Raw genomic sequence first — 21148 nt, forward strand, 5'->3', positions numbered from 1 at the left:
GACAAGACATGAGCAATGTGACATTATTTGGTTGTGCGAAGCAGGACCAGCGGTGCAGTTCTGTCAGTCAAGAGTATCTTGGTTCCTTGAAGCCCTTTCGATGACGTGTGACAAATCCATAGTCCTGCTCTCTCACTAATTAATGAGCAGTATGGAGTTGTCTTTGATTAAGCTTTAAAGTTAATGAGTTCCATAACTAATATGATATTCTAAAAGGAAAATGTACTTGTTATTCTCTCTGTTCATCTGAAAACTGGAAGAAGAAAAGACTTGGAATTACTTTTCGCTGGACCCACCCAAAAAGAAATCAAAGGGAATACGATAGATCACTTTAATAATTTATTTGCATATGATTATCTGAAAAATACTCAGAGAATTGTGTATTTAGTTCTCATTTTTTACAATTCCAATCACCTTACTCGTACAGAATTAAATCCGGCCCGACAGACAGTTTCATTTCCTTGTTTTGTTCTTCACACAATTTTTTTTCTTCTTCTCGTACACATCGCCATTAAAACTGTCATTATTCTTTTGATGTTGCCCGTCGCCAACATGAAACAGATCCAGAGGAGGGGGGGCACATGGAGGTCAGAGAAGTCACATGATGAACTCCGGGAGCACTGGTTGGTGGGGGGTGTAACACTAGATCAGCGGCAGTTTAAAGTGAGAGGTTGATACTGATAGCTTGAATGGTTTGAAAAAAACACATCAAAGCAATTAACGGAATTATTCAAACTACATGAGTGTTTTGTGGGTCAGGACCATATTATGGTCACATTTCTATTATTTTACTGGTGAGCTTTTGTCATTTCACACAAAAAGCTGACATCAACATAGATATCAGTTAGCTAGACCCAACACTACATGCTTCAGTCAACTCCTTCAACTGTCATGTTCAGGGGTCACACAATGAACAGACTCAACTCCTTCAACTGTCAGGGGTCACACGATGAACGGACTCAATTCCTTCAACTGTCAGGGGTCACACAATGAACGGACTCAATTCATTCAACTGTCAGGGGTCACACAATGAACAGACTCAATTCCTTCAAATGTCAGGGGTCACACAATGAACAGACTCAATTCCTTCAACTGTCAGGGGTCACACAATGAACGGACTCAATTCCTTCAACTGTCAGGGGTCACACAATGAACGGACACAAAGTGAAGTTGTTTAAAGCACAAAAAGACTGGAGCAACAGTCTAAGCGATCGGCAATGGTGACGAGAATATAGCCTTCATTAACCCTTTTCTTTTAGCAACAGCCTCCGCAAAAAAAACAAGTCTTGTTCAATCATTACACTTCCTGTCTGGTGTACATGAAAGAAAAAAAAACATCATAAAAAATCAGATATAACTCAGTCACTGTAGAAAGGAAATCATATATTTTTTTCAACAACCAGTAATGACTTACTCTAAAAAACAAGGCATAGCTGAATGAATTGAGAAAGAAAACCTGGCAAATGTCTGAGAAGCATCAGTTATGCAGAACCATTACCTATGTTAATCCACGACAGTTCCACTTTGGCATGCACTGTGTTACAGTATATATGATGTCCTACTCAGTCACCTCCTTTATCTGGGGTGGAGGACTCACACAAATAGACATTCAGTATAATGAGACCAACGTCTTCCAGTAGCATGGAAGATCCTGTTTAAATAAAGTGGGCAAAGGAAGATAAAATAATTATTGTCAATTATTGTAAAGTTTTCTACGTTTGGGCATTGGTATACAATATTTCCAAGGTGTCTACAATCCTTCAGAGTCTGTATGATCCATCATCAAACACAGGAGGCACAGCGTTCTCAGGCGCTCATTCGTAACCCCTTGCTGAGCACCACAGTCAAGAATCAAATCTTGATTGTACCGCTAGCCCACGACTAGCTGAAAAGCTCCATGGACGATGCAAATTTGCCAGCATTGCATGGGGAAGGGGGCGACATCGTCAGCAGGAACTTCCTCACCTCGTTGTGCTCTGGCGACTCCTTTAGGTGGCACCAGAGCGTGCAAAGCGAACTGAGGTCGTCGGGTGAATAAACTTGCCCTCACATGCTCTGACCCATGTGACTGAGCAGTGTGTGTGTGGGGGGGGGGGGGGGGGGGCACAACGGCTTGGTGCAGATGCCCAGGTGTGCCGCAGTTTTAAAACTCTCCACTGGGAAATTGTTGAAGGAGAAAAAAAAAAACTCTATGTGAACCAACTCTGTTGCATCAGGGCTGCACCCTTCTAGTCCGAAGTATCATCTCCGATTCTGTCCAGTTTCAAAATCAGGGATAAAAGGCAGGGAAGACATGGGAATCACTTTGGGAAAAACACATGCATACATGCAAACACAACCTGAGAGGGAGTTTGGACGCCTGTCAACGGACAGTTCGCAAATTCCACAAAAGGTCGATACCGAGCGCGAACACACTGCAACGGACAAGCTCTCCATAAGCTTTACACATCTGTTCTCGATCCGCACCGAAGTTGAGATGTCCTCCTCCACGTCGGCTCTGTTTCGGTGCGGTAGACACAGTTTTGTCCACCGCGGACAACGTCTCCATGGACAACCGTTTGTCTAGAAAACATTGGTTTTGTCTGGGCATTTGTCATTCATTTATACAGTGGGCTCCGCGAGCAAGAGTTCCTAGGTAGTTTCTGGTGGTCCCAGTTTCCAGCGCCGGGTCTTTGCCCAGTTTGGTTGTTTTTGGTTAGTTTAGACCCTGATGGGCAGGGTCTGGCTCACGTGCTGTCGAGCGATGTCACTCTGACTACTGTCAAGGCTCTTCCTGTGATGGCCGGGCAACGTCCCCCCGATCCGCAGCAGATCCCTGCCAAAGACACAGACAAAGGAATGAATGGTAGGTTGTCCTTAAGGATAACTGCACTAATCTAGTCCAACCTTTATTTAACCAGCCAGGTCAGTGAACTAGAAAATGAAATTTACTGAGCCGCGTGCTATTCTTGAAATATGTACGGTCGTGAAATAGGACATCCTGTCAGCTCAACACAGTGGGAAACGCAGCACAGGTCAGCGCAGACGGAAGCAACACAATGAATCCATCAAACACATGTTGATACAGATCGCGGAGAACACAACCCATTTTAGAAGCCAGTTCCACCACTTGCAAAATCCAATTTAACCTCTGAGCAGAATCAATTCATCATGTCGAAGTTGTAATAAAAACGAGTATCTCCGTCATCTCCCTACTGAGGACGCTAAAGCATCTCTCTCTGTGCAGCCTACATGGCACCGTCTCCCCTATCTGGAGCACTGCTAGTAACAAGCCTCTGGACAAAATAGTGCACTAGGTTGCCATTTGGGACGTGGATTTTCCTTTGTTTGTTGGCCCCACGTCTTTCTCAAAAAGCTTCACTTCAGTGAAGATTCTACCACAATATACAAAAGACATTCAAGCCTCCCCATATCCATCCACTCTGCCTACCATATCTAGCCAGATCATTGAGCAAGCGATGGCAGATGAAAAAGCCCCGGCAGGAAAACATCCACTATAGCCAGAGCACAGCCCGACACAACGCTACACAGCTGTCTCGCTCAGAAGACTCTGTACACACTAAATCACGCCATGACAACATCTCCTCCTCTTCCCTCACTCAATTGGTCGGTTCTCTCTCTCTCTCTCTCTCTTTAGACAGTTCATTAACGTATAATTGGCATGGCATTCACATACAGTTACACACGGCACAACACACGCGAGGCTCACACACTGACACAAACACACGCGCGCGCACACACACACACAAGCATGTGAGCACACACACACACACACACATACACACAAACACACACTCGGCCCATCACAGCGATGGGTTTGGCCTCCCCCTGCGCATTAAAAAGCTCATTAGCAACCTAATTAAACACATTCCTCTCTTTTAGCTTCTCCTCAATCCGCCTTATTACACACACTCCATCAACCCGGCCCCTCTGCTAGTCTGCCTCCGCATCGCCAGGCCTGGCTCAGCCTGCTTCGTCTGTGCCCGATCGTCTGCCTTCAGGAGGCAGCCACGAGCACAGGGAATTACACCTAGGTCAGCCTTTACCTTTCCATGCGCAATTAGGCTAACGGAGGCCCGCTCCTGGCAATGGGAAACACCCCTGGGGCAATGCTTCAACAGTGAAACTGGGAGAGAGGGAGGAGCTGTGGAATGTTATTGCGTTTTTCTTTGTTTGGGGGGGGGGGGGGCACAAGCTGATGCAGAGCTTTGAGCTGTATGTCTGCTTAGTGTAAAAACAAACACAAAACGTCAAAGTTGTTAATTTGTATCTGCGATTATTTTATTGACGTCAAGCTTTAAGTCTTTGTTTAGTGTCACGGGAGAGGTTCCTGTAAATCCTGGAGGCTTCACATCACTCCTGCAACACGTACGTGAACTTAACGGTTGCCAGGCTACATGCACTCTTATTTAAAAAAAAAAAAAAGTCATTAAATAAATCCACATCAAACAAATTGCTTTTTAATTACGATTACCCGAATAAAGAGACTTCACTTAAAAAAAAGAAGGGAAAAAACTCGGGCATTCCACTGCATTTCTCTTCGCTTACCCGGAGTATGTGCTAGTGACCACTTTAAGGCTAGCAGCGTTGCGAAGCAGCTTGTCCAGGTTGCCGACTATCTGGCAGAACTTGGGCCTCAGGTTCCTCTCCTTCACCCAGCAGTCCAACATGAGCTGGTGCAGCACCATGGGACAGTCCATGGGTGGTGGCAAACGGTAGTCTTGCTCCACCGCCGTCATCACCTGACGAAGGAAAAGCTCGGTTAACGGCAATACGACACTGTGCGACATGAGGCTACGGAGCGCCCCCAGGATATGATCCCACAGGATATAACACAATACAGTAATTCGTAGCGACACCCCAGACTTTGTAGCTAAACCCATTAAAATCTGAACCTGCCCTGCCCATTAAAGTCTATTGAAAAAAGGTAGCGTTCTATCCGGGATAATTATTCTCTAATCTAATCCTACCCATCGACAAATCTTAATTCAGTTAGCTTGGGACGTGTCATTTTGGTGGATTCCATTCATCAAGGTTTGAAACTAACTTTGGACAACAAAGAGTTTCCGCATTTCATAATAGCTGTTATATACATTGCCTGAACCATAACATACTGTACACACAAACAACATCTACGGAAATCCTAAATACTGTTCTGGGTCCACTGAAGCTTGACCTGGCACTCGGAAATGTATTGTACAGATTTTGTATAATTCCCCATAGGTATATTTCTATTGCAGCAAGAAGTAATCAAAATGCATACAGACAGCATATGAATATAAATAGCTTGGCTGCACAGAGAACACAATCACGTCATAACAAATCAATGAGTGCACAGGGAAGGCTGTAGTGTGCAGCAGAGTGATTCTTAATCATCCATCATCCCCAAAATGCCCATTTGCGTCATAGCAAGTAGTCAAAAACAGAAAATGTAAAAAAAAATAATGTTTAGAAAGTGCTAAAACAAATTATAGACATAATAAAAGGTAATTGGTGAACTTCAGTTGTTCTTCGTGATTTGTAATTCTTATAATATCTTTTCAATTTACAAGCACTGAAAGTGGAACAGAAAGGAAAAATAAACCGATTCTAATATAATTATCTTTTGACATTGTTTCGCAGAGCATGGGTATGAAACTCATACCCTCTCGTAGGGGTGTGGCCTAATGGTTGGTAGATCAACCCTGAGTGGGTGAGGAGAAGAAGAAAAAAACATCTCACTGTCCCAGTGCAAGACAGTTAACACTAATAGTTAAAAGATCACTTGCATAAACGCACTGATTGAGGACAGGCGCTGCTTTTCTGTTCTGCCCTGTTGGTTACGCTAACGACCAAATCAGTCCCTGATTAGAGGGGAACAGTTGGATAAAACACAGTGGAACTGGCTTCCAGAGTTGAGTTGAAGGGTTCTAGAGTGTCGCGTGTGCATTGTTTCATATCCCATGTGATAGTATTAGTAGATAAGCATCTCAGCAGTGGTGCATTGAAGAGTTGATTGGCCCAATTTACACAGACTCACCTCGCCTGGCCTAAGATTGATTGACCTGTGCAGAATGTTTTCTTTGTTGGGTATGTGGAAAGTCATATGGTTCATGTGGAAATCATGTCTTTAGCTTGTATGATCTGTAAATATTTACTAGGCATGTAGTCTAGTTGTAGTTGTGTTACAAGGTGCATTTTAGGTTTGACAGGTATTGAATATAATTCTGACTTTCATCTTTTAACTATGTAATGAGCTTAATATTTGTTAAACAGTCCATACCGTACTGGCTGATTTCAACGAAGCTCTTTGCAGGTTTGAATTGTTAAACGAGTATAGACTTAATCAGGGTTACATCTGTCTGCTTCATTCCTGTGAATTTGGTGGCAAATCAGCAGGAGAATTGGAATTCACCAGCCTATCTTTGTTGTCGTTTTCATGGCCTCTTAAGCCCTGAGGAGGACTGCAATGGATGGTAAGCTGACAGTGATGAATGAAGCGCTCAGTCCGAGGACTCTTCCATAAGATGTGTGCAGTCCGTTATCACTGAGCAAGTTAGAACTTAACGACTTCATCTTGTACGAGATGAAGTCGCAGTCAAAACTTCGGGATGGCGTGGGCACATGAAGGTTCCTGAACTGGAGAGTGACCTGTGCTGCCTGCCCCAGGATGACCAGCTCATCTTCACCTGGTGACCAACTCTCAGGGATGACAAACCCGTCTGGGATGATCTGCTGGAGGCTGGAGATGCCCCAGACATTCAGCTCTATTTGAACATTTGTGGCTACATGCTTTTTTTTTTTTTACATACTTGCCTAATTTTCATTTCAATCACTTTGAGATTTTCTTTAAATGAAAAGCGCAATAGAAGCTGAATAAATTATCATCCATTATTGTTTCTTCAGAACTCCTTTTAGAACAAGACTAGGCGGTAAATCAGGGTGAGGTGAGAGAACATCAGTGACAATGTAATTTTATACGCAGCTTCATGCAAAATCATCGCCTGACCTTCCTTGATCCATTTCAAAACCTTCCTTCCTTCAGATTGTAATGTTACCACAAATCATTAGTGACACAAACATTTTGACATCAAAATCGTATCACAAACCAAAGACATTTGGGATCCTCTGGTATAGGAAGGCTCTGACTATTTCCACTTTGTTCTGTTCACAAATGCATTTTCTGTACTTTAAACTGGCTACTGTAGTACTGCAACAAGCCATGATTGGACGAGCTTAGCTGCTCTCTGTTCATTACCGAATAGTTAAGTTAGAAACCCAGAGAGATGGAAAGATGTGTTCTGGGAATAGCATGAGCAGTACTTCACCACTCTGCCGTAGTAAATATCCGCGAAACGAAGTGCTGTAGTAAATATCCATGGAGTGAAGATGCTGTTCAGACATGGGTGGGAGAAGGTAGTAAAAAATAAAAACACAACACACACACAGGATGCATTAACCACCTGCACAGCAGAGATAAAAACCCTCTCAAAAACAACTCTCCAGCCTAACTGAAAGTGCAGCAGCACCTCATAGCGTGTACCTGCCCTTCAAGATGACGAATCAGAAATACAACGCCGGCCGCATTCCTATCTCCTTTGCGGAATGAAATGCTAATAAATGTGCACTGTCCCAAATAAATCCCATGAATAAATGAATAGGTTGCGTGGTATTGCGGGTATTGGAACAGAACAGTATTAGTGCCCGATTGGAGTCAGGCACCAGCTGATATCCAGGTCACATGCTAGCATTCATTCTGCAGTGGCCGATATGGGAACAGAGCCCCTGTCTCTGGGAGCGTGGCGAGCTAGGAACCAACTGACTCACATCCTGGTTGCTCATGTCCCAGTAGGGCCTTTCTCCGTAGGACACCACCTCCCACATCACGATGCCGTAGCTCCACACGTCCGAGGCCGAAGTGAACTTCCTGAAGGCGATGGCCTCGGGGGCGGTCCAACGAATGGGAATCTTCCCTCCCTGCAGAGACACAGGGGGAAGTGGGGGGTGGATAAGCGGTGGTGCATGCTGGGAGATGGAGTCATTTACAAACGCAGACACACAACACACACAAACGCACACACTTTAGGTGACTCACCAGAGAGCTGGTGTAGGTGGGGTCGGCCGACGAGTCGTCGAGGAAACGGGACAGGCCGAAGTCGGACACCTTACACACCAGGTTGCTGTTGACCAGGATGTTGCGAGCGGCCAGGTCCCGGTGGACGTAGTTCATGTCCGAGAGGTACTTCATGCCCGCCGCGATGCCACGCAGCATGCCCACCAACTGTGTCACCGTGAAACGCCCGTCATTCAGCTGTTGGGGTGGTGGTGGTGGTGGAGGTGGTGGTGGTGGTGGTGGTGGTGGTGATGGTGGTGGAGGTGGTGGTGGTGGTGGTGGTGATGGTGGTGATGGTGGTGGTGGTGGTGGTGGTGGTGATGGTGGTGGAGGTGGAGGTGGTGGAGGTGGTGGTGGTGATGGTGGTGGTGGTGGTGATGGTGGTGGTGATGGTGGTGGTGGTGATGGTGATAACAGAGAAGGAGGGAGATGAAGCCATCAGTCAGTGAACATCGGAAATTCTACATAAACATGCGTATAAAGATTACTGCCGCATAACCATTCCTGTTAGTCCGGGCCAGCTGACCTCCTTAAGCTCGCTGGCCCCATCTAGTAAGTAACAGAAATAAATACTTGATATGTTTCAAGACAGACGTGGGTGTGTGTGTGTGTGTGTCGGATGGTCAACTGACCATCGGTTCCATTTTGAACTAATAGCATGAAAGACTTTTCACAGAACATGATCCCGATAAACCGGCCTTGACTAAAAATGGAACCGGCATCGCTTTGGCGGCGCCACGCTAACTATGCTAACGCTAACAACGCTCCATAAAAATACCTGCCAAAAACATGAATGTGGTTGTTCATTGTAATGATTCTATTTGAACCATAAACGGCTCCATAATCAGTCCTGTGACTCATAAAGCATTGCGGTGCCATGCTTCCAAGTCTCATGAGGGAGCCTGGATATCAGGGTTTGTTTCTCGTCCACTCAGGAGGAAAACATTCTCAACATGCCAAACATGTAAACACACCGCGCTGCTTGGTCAACTGGGTTTGACAGGAAAACTAGCGCGGATGGATGTGTAAACGACCTGATTCCAAACAGGCACGGATACTGTAGAGAGTACTCCACTGGGTTGTATGTGTGTGTGTGTGTGTGTGTGTCTTTGTTTGTGTATATGTGCATGTATAAATGTGTATTTATGTATTTGTGTGTTCATCCCTGCATGCAAATTTGTTTCTTCTCGTTATACATGCATTGACTGCATGCATGTTCATGTGTGTGTAGTTCTGTCTGCATCCTGGGATCATCACAGTGTGTCTGTTGGTCACACACACACGCATGCACGCACGCGCACACTGTTGGACAGCATGTGACTGACAGAAGTGCATGGCTGAGGTTGGGATTCGGAGGATGAGCCTAAATGAGACATGAAGAGAATGTTTGGTCACTATCCAATGACACATTCTTGTTTGTGTGTATAGCTACGCTGGGTAAACGGTAAAGAAACATGCATACATATATATAAATAATGCATATACATAAATATATACTACAATATCATAAGCTGTATGTATCTGGATAAGTAAATGTCAAAACTAGCTATGGTGTTCCTGGGCCGGCAGAGCCTCAGGTATCTTAGTGGTTACAGCACTGGGACAAAACCGGAACATTAAAAGTCAAAATGTCCAAGGAGCCGAGGGCTCATTCATGTCTGGTCCTTGACCCTGTCCCATCCAGGATCAACAGGGGTCAACCCCCTGGCCACGTCGCCGCTCTCTGAAGGTGCCTCAGACACCGTCGGGATGCGGGATAAACGAAACGTCCAAGTCAGGCTCGCGCACACACACACACACACACACACACACACGGAAACAGGAGAAATATAGGGACCCACACTGGCCACATGTAAGCTCTGCCATTGTGACAAGCTGAGAATGGAAAGTGCGTCAGTCTCTTGAGAGCTCCCAGCGAGGGAGACGGCGTGACTGTGGGTCTACACCGCCCACTGTCATTACACTGGGTCTAATACAACAGAACATTCTAGAACCCCCCCCCCCCCCCCCCCCCACGGCACGTAGGAGGTGTTCTGTGTGGCTGTGCTTGTTCCCGACTCTTTATGTGGTACAGTAGAAAGGTTACATTAACTCTCCGCGGCTCAGCTGGACAATGGGCTCAGTTGCCAGGGACCACCTGGGTTGTACGGTGTCTGCGCTGCGTGACTGTATGGCAAGTAAGTCGCTTTGAAAGCATCCACTAGCTGGGACGTCATACAAATCTGTACATTATCATTCCTTCCAGTCAGTAAGAATCTGTACATTATCGCTCCTGTCAGTCGGTAAGAATCTGTACATTATCGCTCCTGTCAGTCGGTAAGAATCTGTACATTATCGTTCCTGTCAGTCAGTAAGAATCTGTACAATATCTTTCCTGTCAGTCAGTAGGAATCAGTACATTATCGTTCCTGTCAGTCAGTAGGAATCAGTACATTATCGTTCCTGTCAGTCAGTAGGCATCAGTACATTATAATTCTAGTCAGTCAGTCAGAGGGCCAGCTGTCCGGCTGCAGTTGTCTCACTGTGGAACAGCCCGTCCTTGTTGCAATTATGGTGCGATTTAGTCCGACCTGATTGTAACCTTGGATTCTCTCAGTGGCGTGCCTGTCTCTCGTTATGTTAGGTGCTGGTGTATACGTTTCAGTGTTTCAGGTTGGGGGGGGGCTACCGCCTGAGACCATAAACTGTATCCATCGTATTAGTGCGAGAATGTTCTCTTTCTGTAAGGGAGAAGTGCCTGGTGAGGACAGGGAGTTTAAAGGAGGATCTGTTGAAGATGCTTGCAAAGATAGCTCATGCAAGACGATCGCCAGACACTTATCTGAATCAAGACATGTTCTGCTCTCGTCCTGTTCTGCTTTCATTCTCTGTTTATGTGTATTCCTTTGCAAAGTAAAGGACTGACCCTACTTTCATATGAGGAACTTGGCTAGGAAATAACTCCCGCGCTGCACAAATAAACATCTCAGAGATACACTGTAATGCTCGCCGTGTATGCAAATTCTTCCACAGTTTACATGTTTACACAAGGATGGGCTCCCTGACTCTAAATGTTGGGTGGAATTCTGAGAAGAAACCTGTGTGATATGGGATCCTAAATCTAATGAAATTATTACAGAAGTGACACTGAAATTATTTTTCTACATGACTTTAAATGTTGAAACCAATCAGAAAGAGATTAGAGCTCCATTCTTTCATTGGTACGCAGTTATGCCTAGTAGTGGTACAGGGTTTGGGCTGACCACTGGGACGCTGTTCCCTCTGGATCTGGGAATGGTTTCGGTAACAAAATCAATCAGGATGGGGTTAGAGCCCCTCCGGTCATTAAGCAAATTTAAAAAACTAAATGTTCCTGTTGTAAAAGAGAATTATGGAAGTTTAGGGGATAATAATAATACATAATTGAGAGATTTAATTAAAAAATGTACCCCAAATAAAAGTAAAATACAGTGGCTAAAAAGTATTCACGCCCCTTGGATTTTCCAAGTGAAAAATGGCTAATTGTTCTAAATTATTTACAAATATGAAGCAAGACAGTTACTGTGTCTCTATTTAAAATGTTATGTAAAACCAAGCTCTGAGGAGGCTGAGTTCCAGTTTGGAATTAATTGAAAACAATTTGATGTGATCAATTGACGGCTCCAAGTGAACCGCAAAAATATGTTTTGATCTATAAACACTGGCTAAGATATGATTTAATTAATAAACAAAACTGTCAGAGAACAGCAAATGACGGCAAACTCCCTCCCGTGCAGCGCGAACAACAAAACTAAACTACACAGCGTTCCTCGAACGCCATCTGTCAAGAGACGTCACAAAGGGCTCGGCGTGTTGTCAGACGCCGTCGCTCGGCGCGTTCGCCACAGGCCGTCGCGTAGCCGTCGAGGTCAGGAACTGTGCGACTACGCATCGACTACTGACACTCTGCGTGAATCAGCGGCGTGTCACGACTCACCCTGAGGAAGGAGTCCAGCGCGCCGTTCTCCATGAACTCGGTGATGATGAGCACTGGGCAGCTGCGGGTCAGCACCCCCTCCAGGCGGATCACGTTCGGATGGTCGAACTGGCCCATGATCGACGCCTCGCCCAGGAAGTCCCGCCTCTGCCGCTCCGTGTAGCCTGCCTTCAGCGTCTTGATGGCCACCACCGCCTCGCGCCGACCGGGCTGCTTCAGACGGCCGCGGCACACCTCCCCAAACTCCCCTGGGAGGAGGGTCGGGGGTGGGGGGAGGGACGGGGGAGTGGAAGAGGTTGGAGGGAGGGGGGAGGAGGGCAGGAGTAGTGAGGGAGAGGAAGAGGCAGTGTTACCGCTTGAACGGAGGAGGAGGAACGCTGGGAATATTGGGGAGGAAGGACGAAAGAGCTTGGGAAGTGAAAGGATGGGAGTTCAGCCGCATGTACGTGACAGAGAGAGAGATGGGAAGGAGGGAAAAGACCGAGAGGAAACTCAGGAGTCTGAGAGGTTGGGGAGGGTTTGAAGGGAGATCAGGTTGAGCCGTGACTGGGGGTGGAGCCTGCTAGTGGTTGACGGGGAGTGTGGGCGGGTCAGGAGCCTGGGGGTTCTGGTGCCTTGGTAAAAAGGTGTGTGTTTACAGAGGACAGGCAGGGCAAGCAGGCCAGAGAAAAGAAGGTGGACATTCAAGGCAAAGTTAGGAAAATACGCAACCCTCTTTTTGAGAAGAAACAGCTGACTGGGTGGATGAGAGAAGCAAAGGAGACGTTTTACATACACTCCAAACCCATCCTCCCCCCCACACAGCCGCTCAACAGCCACTGCTACCACTTGAAAACACACACACACACACACGCACACACTTCGCCGAACCAACAACATCCTCCCGCCACAGTCCAATATCACACACTCCCTAAAATACACATCGTCCCCCAAATATCCCTCTTAACAAACACACTCTCTCAGACCCCTAGTCCAACATTCCTCCCACTTCACAAACAGGCCCCATCCAACATCCCTCCCAGTACTCGAACATACAATCCACAAAGCCCGCCCCTCCCACCACTCACCCCCAACACTCCACTTCAGCTACACCGTTTGGTTTACCTGCGCCAATAACTTCCTCGATCTTCACACACGAGATGTCAATCTCTTTGGCAAATTCGTGGACGGCCTCGTTGGGGTCTTCGTAAGTGAATGGATCAATGTACACTTTGACTCCTGGAGAGACTGTAGACAGAGATCGAAAGGAACAGAGCCCAAATTAACAGGGTTCATCAGATCTTTTTTTTTTTTTACCAAGCCTCAGTAAGGTTTTTGAATGAATTTGTTCCATTGGAGGGTTATTAACTAATACAGTTATTTAATAGAATCACATTTTATGCATGAACAGTGCAAGGGTATATCTATCACACAGCTTGTTGAGTTTTAAATAGTGAAGAGGTAGGTAGTCTCCGCTGCTGTGAAGGCAGTGATTCATTGAGACTCCTCCATTGTGGGTTCTTAGAAAACCAGGGAGTCTGTTCCTCTGTGGAGTCAGAGAGCCAGGGAGTCTGTTCCCATGTGGAGTCAGAGAGCCAATGAATCCGTTCCCCTGTGGAGTCAGAGAGCCAGTGAATCTGTTCCCCTGTGGAGTCAGATAGCCAGTGAATCTGTTCCCCTGTGGAGTCAGAGAGCCAGGGAGTCTGTTCCCCTGTGGAGTCAGAGAGCCAATGAATCTGTTCCCCTGTGGAGTCAGAGAGCCAGTGAATCTGTTCCCCTGTGGAGTCAGAGAGCCAGTGAATCTGTTCCCCTGTGGAGTCAGAGAGCCAGGGAGTCTGTTCCCCTGTGGAGTCAGAGAGCCAGTGAATCTGTTCCCCTGTGGAGTCAGAGAGCCAGGGAGTCTGTTCCCCTGTGGAGTCAGAGAGCCAGGGAGTCTGTTCCCCTGTGGAGTCAGAGAGCCAGGGAGTCTGTTCCCCTGTGGAGTCAGAGAGCCAGGGAGTCTGTTCCCCTGTGGAGTCAGAGAGCCAGGGAGTCTGTTCCCCTGTGGAGTCAGAGAGCCAGGGAGTCTGTTCCCCTGTGGAGTCAGAGAGCCAGGGAGTCTGTTCCCCTGTGGAGTCAGAGAGCCAGGGAGTCTGTTCCCCTGTGGAGTCAGAGAGCCAGGGATTCTACTGAGCTGTGTTCTATCTGACCATGACTTTGATTGAGCAAAGTTTCCTGTCTTGATAATTGATTAAATCTGGTATTTTCCTGTTCTAGTTTGAACAAAGGTGCAGCTGAAAGTGCATCTCTCTAGGACTTCAGCTGTATAGTACACACACAACTCCCTCCAACACAAACGTTACAGATTTTATATTTCATTATAGAATTCAAAATATTTCTAACCCCCAGCACTAAAGCTAATTCAAGCCTTAATCCTTAATACCTTTCTGTAACCTTAAACCTAATTCTAATCATTAACCTAATTGTAACTTTTACCCTTAAAGTAACTCCTAAGTCAAATTCAGCCTAGGGACCAATTATGTCTTTGATTTATGAGGATATTTTGGTCCTCAGCAGTATAAAGGAAGAACACAAATGTATACTTAGCTAATAACAAAGTTAATTGCATAGTTTCACTAATCCTAAACTTTACCTTAACCTTAACCCTATCCCAACCCTTATCAAAATATACTTAACCTAATCCCTAACCCTAATCCCAACCCTTAGAATGACACCTAATCCTAACTCTAATTCCAACTCTAAGTCTAGCTGGTGCTTTTGCCCTAAACTTAATACTTAAGCCAAAATAATTGCCTTTTTCAAAATAAGGGAAAAATGCACACTCACTCACACACACACACACACACGGACCCACCCCCCAAAGCTTACCGTACTGCTGCAGTTTCTCTGTGTATTCCAGCTCCGAATTGCTGCGCTGCTTCCTGCAAACAAGGACCACACACACACACACACACAATCTTATTCGCATGATCAATCCTTTGTCTCTGCAGACCGTCTGCAGTAGATACACAGGCTGCTTTCAAAAAACAAGAACATAATTTATTTTATGCAGACAGTTGGAACTGAAATAATGGAACCATTCTCCGGGTGGCTTAAGCCTTTCTAAGTGGCTTTTCAGGATTTAAGATTTCAAGATACCCGACAACGACCAAATACGGCCAAACAATGAACAAATACTGCCAAAGAATGACCACATATGACCAAAATATTTCCATGAAGAGTCATCAGATGATCTTATGACAGTGCAACACTCACCTTGAACATAATATCGCAATGACCACAAGGGCAACGATGACCACTAGCCCGGCAGACGCCGAGCCCACGATTAGAGGCAACTGGTCCTGCACTGATTTCTGAGGGTCACCTAAAAATGACCACGGGAATTTAGGTGATAAATTAATAAGAAAACGAGACGACCCACCTGAAATGTAGCCTGAAATGTCCCAGAAGAACCTCATAATGAAATAGCGTAGTTGGAAGGAAAGATTCATGCCAAAAAATGGAATTGGAATTTGCATTGTATTCCATCCTGTAGATTTATGTTTTGAAATTGGGCAACAATTAATAGATTAAATTAAGAAAAGCAAGAATTTTAAATAATAATTATTTTAAAAATATCCAATAGCAATACTCCAATACAAATTATATTTCTGTGTTTTGGTTGGTATTAATCTGCCATTCATGTGCAACTATAACAAAAAGGCAGTAGGCTGTAAACATATCACACAGCCATTACGGGCCATTTCTAAAATAGCTCCCCTTCTTGAAATAGCTTCTTCAGTTTTTCTTTCACTGCTTGGATGGATTGTACTAATTAAAGTGATCATAGAGAAGCTTTGAAACACTGGTGAGAAAAACTATGAAAGACATTAGCAATGGTGAAGGACAATGATTAACTGGAAGGAAGGAGAAAGAGAGATACATTAAGTCATTAGGAAGGCGAGAGAGAAACAGAGAGAAGAGGAGTAGAGAGTAACGATGGAGGTGGTGAAGTTATCAGAGAGGGAGAGAGACACAATGAAGAACTGAAGGAGGACAGAGCAAAGACGAGGTGTGAAGAGTGAGGAGGAGGAAGAGAAGATGGAGAACTAGTACTCACTGTGCACGGAGGTGCTGAAGTCCATTGGGATGCTGTAGCGGCCATAGCCGGCCACAGTGCGGGCCCGGACCTGCACCACGTAGGGAGTGGCCGACCGCAGACCCTCCACACGGGCCGTGCTGTGCTGGGCCGTCACCGTGTGGGACAGCGCCTGGCCCTGTGCAACACATCCGTCCAACGCATTTATGAACCCGTGGTGGTCACAGAGGGGTGGTAGAACCCAGGCTGTACACTGGTGACCACACTGGGAAACGGGCCACAACAAAACCAACTACACTCGCCTAAAGGATTATTAGGAACGCCATACTAATACTGTGTTTGACCCCCGTTTGCTTTCAGAGCTGCCTTAATTCTGCGTGGCTGTTGATTCAACAAGGTGCTGAAAGCATATTCTTTAGAAATGTTGGCCCATATTGATAGGATAGCATCTTGCAGTTGATGGAGATTTGTTGGGATGCACATCCAGGGCACGAAGCTCCCGTTCCACCACATCCCAAAGATGCTCTATTGGGTTGAGATCTGGTGACTGTGGGGGCCATTTCAGTACAGTGAACTCATTGTCATGTTCAAGAAACCAATTTGAAATGATTCGCGCTTTGTGACATGGTGCATTATCCTGCTGGAAGTAGCCATCAGAGGATGGGTACATGGTGGTCATAAAGGGATGGACATGGTCAGAAACAATGCTCAGGTAGGCCATGGCATTTAAACGATGCCCAATTGGCACTAAGGGGCCTAAAGTGTGCCAAGAAAACATCCCCCACACCATTACACCACCACCACCACCACCAGCCTGCACAGTGGTAACAAGGCATGATGGATCCATGTTCTCATTCTGTTTACGCCAAATTCTGACTCTACCATCTGAATGTCTCAACAGAAATCGTGACTCATCAGATCAGGCAACGTTCTTCCAGTCTTCAACTGTCCAATTTTGGTGAGCTCGTGCAAATTGTAGCCTCATTTGTAGTGGAGATGAGTGGTACCCGGTGGGGTCTTCTGCTGTACCCGGTGGGGTCCCATCCGCCTCAAGGTTGTGCGTGTTGTGGCTTCACAAATGCTTTGCTGCATACCTCGGTTGCATACCAAAGTTGCTCTTCTATCAGCTTGAATCAGTCGGCCCATTCTCCTCTGACCTCTAGCATCAACAAGGCATTTTCGCCCACAGGACTACCCCATACTGGATGTTTTTCCCTTTTCACACCATTCTTTGTAAACCCTAGAAATGGTTGTGCGTGAAACTCCCAGTAACTGAGCAGATTGTGAAATACTCAGACCGGCCCGTCTGGCACCAACCATGCCACGCTCAAAATTGCTTAAACCACCTTTCTTTCCCATTCTGACATTCAGTTTGGAGTTCAGGAGATTGTCTTGACCAGGACCACACCCCTAAATGCATTGAAGCAACTGCCATGTGATTGGTTGATTAGATAATTGCATTAATGAGAAATTAAACAAGTGTTCCTAATAATCCTTTAGGTGAGTGTATATTACCAGGCACAAAACCAGCTATATTACCAGGCACAAAACCAGTTACATTACCGGGCACAAAACCAGTTACATTACAAGGGAAACAAGTTACATTATCAGGCTCAAAACCAGTTACATTACCAGTCACTAAACCAGTTACATTATCAGGCTCAAAACCGGTAACATTACCAGTCACTAAACCAGTTACATTATCAAGCTCAAAACCATTTACATTACCAGTCACTAAACCAGCTATTTTACCAGGCACAAATCCAGTTATTTTAACAGGCAATAAAATGGAGCCTCACCCTTTCGTAGTACTTGATCTCATAATCCAGGATGACTCCGTTGGGTCTCTCAGGCGGCAGCCAGGACAGGCTCAGAGAGTCTGATGTCGACTTCATCAGATGCACTGTGGGTATTGCTGACGGTGCTGTGATTGGACGATGAAGAGTCATGCTGAATGTTTTTTTGTTTCATGTTTTTTGTCAAAGTCAAGAAATGTAGTCAGGAAAGTGAAGCAGATGTTCATGTAGTGTTGTTTATTATTATCTGACTTCTTAACATGACATTTATATGACCCTTCTTGGTGATATTTCAGTTTATTGATTTGCTTCTAAGCTGAAAGGACACACACTGAGTCTGTAAATTCACACAAAGCCTCTGTACTGAGAACAATAAAGACAGCAGAAGCTAACTGGCATTGTAAAATGTAGATAAAAGTTGAGTTGAGTGTTGAGGTTCAGTGGTGATATTAAATAGTGATGTTGAGTTGTGATGTTAGTGAAGTTGAGTGATGACTAACTGTCATGCTGAGCGATGACGTTAAGTAGTGATGTTGAGTTGAGATGTTAAGTAATGATGTAAAGTGGTGATGTTGAGTGATGACATTAACAGTAATGCTGAGCGATGACGTTAAGTAGTGATGTTGAGTTGAGATGTTAAGTAATGATGTAAAGTGGTGATGTTGAGTGATGACATTAACAGTAATGCTGAGCGATGACGTTAAGTAGTGATGTTGAGTTGAGATGTTAAGTAATGATGTAAAGTGGTGATGTTGAGTGATGACATTAACAGTAATGCTGAGCGGTGATGTTAAGTAGTGATGTTGAGTTGTGATTTAAAGTACTATGTTGAATGGTGACATTAAGTAGGGATGTTGAGTGGTGACATTATGTAGTGATGTTAAGTGGTGATGTTAAGTAGTGATGTTGAGTTGTGAGGTGGAGTAGTGATGGTGAGTGGCAACATTAAGTGGTGATGTAATGTGGCGATGTTGAGTGGTGATGTTAAGTAGTGAAGTTGAGTGGCGACATTAAGTGGCGATGTTAAGTGGCGATGTTAAGTGGCGATGTTAAGTGGCGATGTTAAGTGGCGATGTTAAGAGGTAGGCAGCTATTGCATTTACAGATGTGACCACACGTGTCGTGTTATCGAGGAGACATAATGCGCTGACGTCAGCCAGTGTTAAGTGCCGACAAAGGGCTGTGTTGACACTAACCGGCCTGGTTGGTTGTGATGTTGACGGTGGCATAGCGCGGCACGCCCGGGCTCTTTCCAGAAACGCCGTTGACCGCCTGGACCTCGAAGCTGTAGCGGGTGTGCGCCTGCAGGTTTCTCACCACCACCTTCTTCTGGGTGAGGCCCAGCCGCCGCGGTGTCATGTCCACGTTCTCGTCGCAGCGCGTGCACATGCTCCTCTCGCTCAGGCACTTCTTGCACACCACGTTGTAGATGATGTCGTCCCGCCCGCCCGGGTCCAGTGGGTCCTCCCACTCCAGGGAGATGGAGGTCTCGTTGACAGTGGAGAAGACGTTCTGGGGCGCCGAGGGTATGGCTGGACAGGAACGCCACAAACCGATTAGTGACGTCCTTTGAACACTGCTTGCAGAGGCACTAAATCCCAGACATAGAAACCTGACTGTTAAAACCACACAGCTAGTGTCCTGGATATTTGGCCGCTGGTTGTAGAAGTGGTGCTGTCGACCCGAAACGTGTCCCAGAGAATGTCACGTATGTGCTGATATGCGCTCCATGTCATCTCTTTCCAACTTGGGATTTCACGGCTGGGGCGTGATAGTGAGTCTACTTTAAGATTATGCACATACAAACCAAAGTGAGAGTTTGCAGACTGCATCTTTTTTTGTGTGTTGACTCATCTAGTGTTTTTATGTTGACTCATCTAAAGTGCGGGCTATTTTTACTCTAAATACTTCATTAATGCTTTGTGTGATCTCTTAAAAAAAACCTGGACATGCTGGCTGTTGGTGGACACTTCAACAGTGTCTGATCCTCCTTAACATGTCAATGGGTGAATGATACACACTCCAGACATTGTGAAAGATGTTGTGAAACAACTGTCTCAAGGACTTGAGGATGACATAATGTGAACACAGTCGAACTGTTTTATGCTATGCTGAGCAAAACAACGTTTTGAACAGTCAGGTGTGTGGACCGCGGTCAATCTCGGTCAAATCACTAGAAACCCAGAACTTCCTTTTTGCGTATTTGTAGTTTGGTACATTTCTCCATTCCTGTAAAAAGAAACTCATCCAAACCCCTCTTTCCTTTTCGTCTGTTCTCCCTCACAAAGTTAAGAGCACCTTAGCCTATTCCCAATAAATGCTTTCAAACGAAAACGTGTTAAATGACTGAACCACTAAAATGCTCTTCAAAGGCCTAAACGAGCATCGAGTAGGGCCAAAACATCATCCATTATTTTGTAGTCATGTGGGTGATAATGGTTACCTAAAACAATTAAATATTTATACATTTGCATTAGGCAACACTTTAAATAAGAACAAACTAAAATATGTTCCTAACAGTTAGTAAATGGTTTATGGTGTCCTGTATATTTTAAGTAATAGTCTATCAACTATGAATAAACTGTTCACTAATCCATGATAAATGCCTTGTTTAGTTCTTGTAGGGTTACCCGTCATTCTTTGAACATCTTAGATCTTTTCTATTAGTCAGAGGATCACTTCTGTATTTTATTATTAGCCACATCAGATAACAATTTGTCCGTAAATCTTTCTGGGTCTATACAGTTCATACAATTTCTACGTTTCTGGCAGGGGAAAGCTATCCACAGCACATTTTACATATATCATGATCATTCCACAGAAGATTTTATTGTTACAATGACTTGAACTTATTGCCCATTGCGGAACAAATGGCAGTGAATTACACTAAGTAGACATACTGTATGTTGTGCTATAGACGACAAAATAAATATCAGTATTGCTCAAACAGAATATGTCTGTGCAACAAACTGCCTACACACCACTATTCACGAAGCCTGATTAATTTCAGTCGCCATAAAAAAAGCACCGGTCTGAATTGCAGGTCTCGTATCTTTATGTGCAGCAGTGGCGCATTCTGTTCCTATGGGCCCAGTGTTACTCAATAAAGAGGAGTTCTTTAAATAAGAGCTGTATGAAATCATAATAAAGTGTGATATCTGCTGCAGGGGACAGCTGCTGCAATGAGCAGAAGGTTCCTTTCATTCCAGTAACAGAGACCGAGGGGAAATCAAACCCTAACCCATCTC

At 45.2% G+C, this 21148-nt stretch overlaps 1 protein-coding gene across 1 annotated transcript in view; it reads right to left on the reverse strand.

Annotated features, from left to right (window-relative positions):
* Window positions 1-332: 332 nt before the first annotated feature.
* Window positions 333-21148, reverse strand: part of ephb3a (eph receptor B3a) — a 34076-nt gene continuing 13260 nt past the window's right edge. Inside the window, exons 5-15 of the mRNA XM_013133207.3 lie at window positions 19097-19432; window positions 17904-18028; window positions 16126-16282; window positions 15282-15390; window positions 14895-14947; window positions 13152-13274; window positions 12048-12295; window positions 8075-8290; window positions 7807-7956; window positions 4549-4742; window positions 333-2815 (exon numbers count right to left, since the gene is read on the reverse strand). Coding sequence (XP_012988661.1) covers window positions 2701-2815; window positions 4549-4742; window positions 7807-7956; window positions 8075-8290; window positions 12048-12295; window positions 13152-13274; window positions 14895-14947; window positions 15282-15390; window positions 16126-16282; window positions 17904-18028; window positions 19097-19432 — 1826 coding nt within the window. The 3' untranslated portion in view covers window positions 333-2700. The remainder of the gene's footprint in view (window positions 2816-4548; window positions 4743-7806; window positions 7957-8074; window positions 8291-12047; window positions 12296-13151; window positions 13275-14894; window positions 14948-15281; window positions 15391-16125; window positions 16283-17903; window positions 18029-19096; window positions 19433-21148) is intronic.

The sequence above is a fragment of the Esox lucius genome, chromosome 3 (assembly GCF_011004845.1).
Source record: "Esox lucius isolate fEsoLuc1 chromosome 3, fEsoLuc1.pri, whole genome shotgun sequence".
NCBI classification, from domain to species: Eukaryota; Metazoa; Chordata; class Actinopteri; order Esociformes; family Esocidae; genus Esox; species Esox lucius.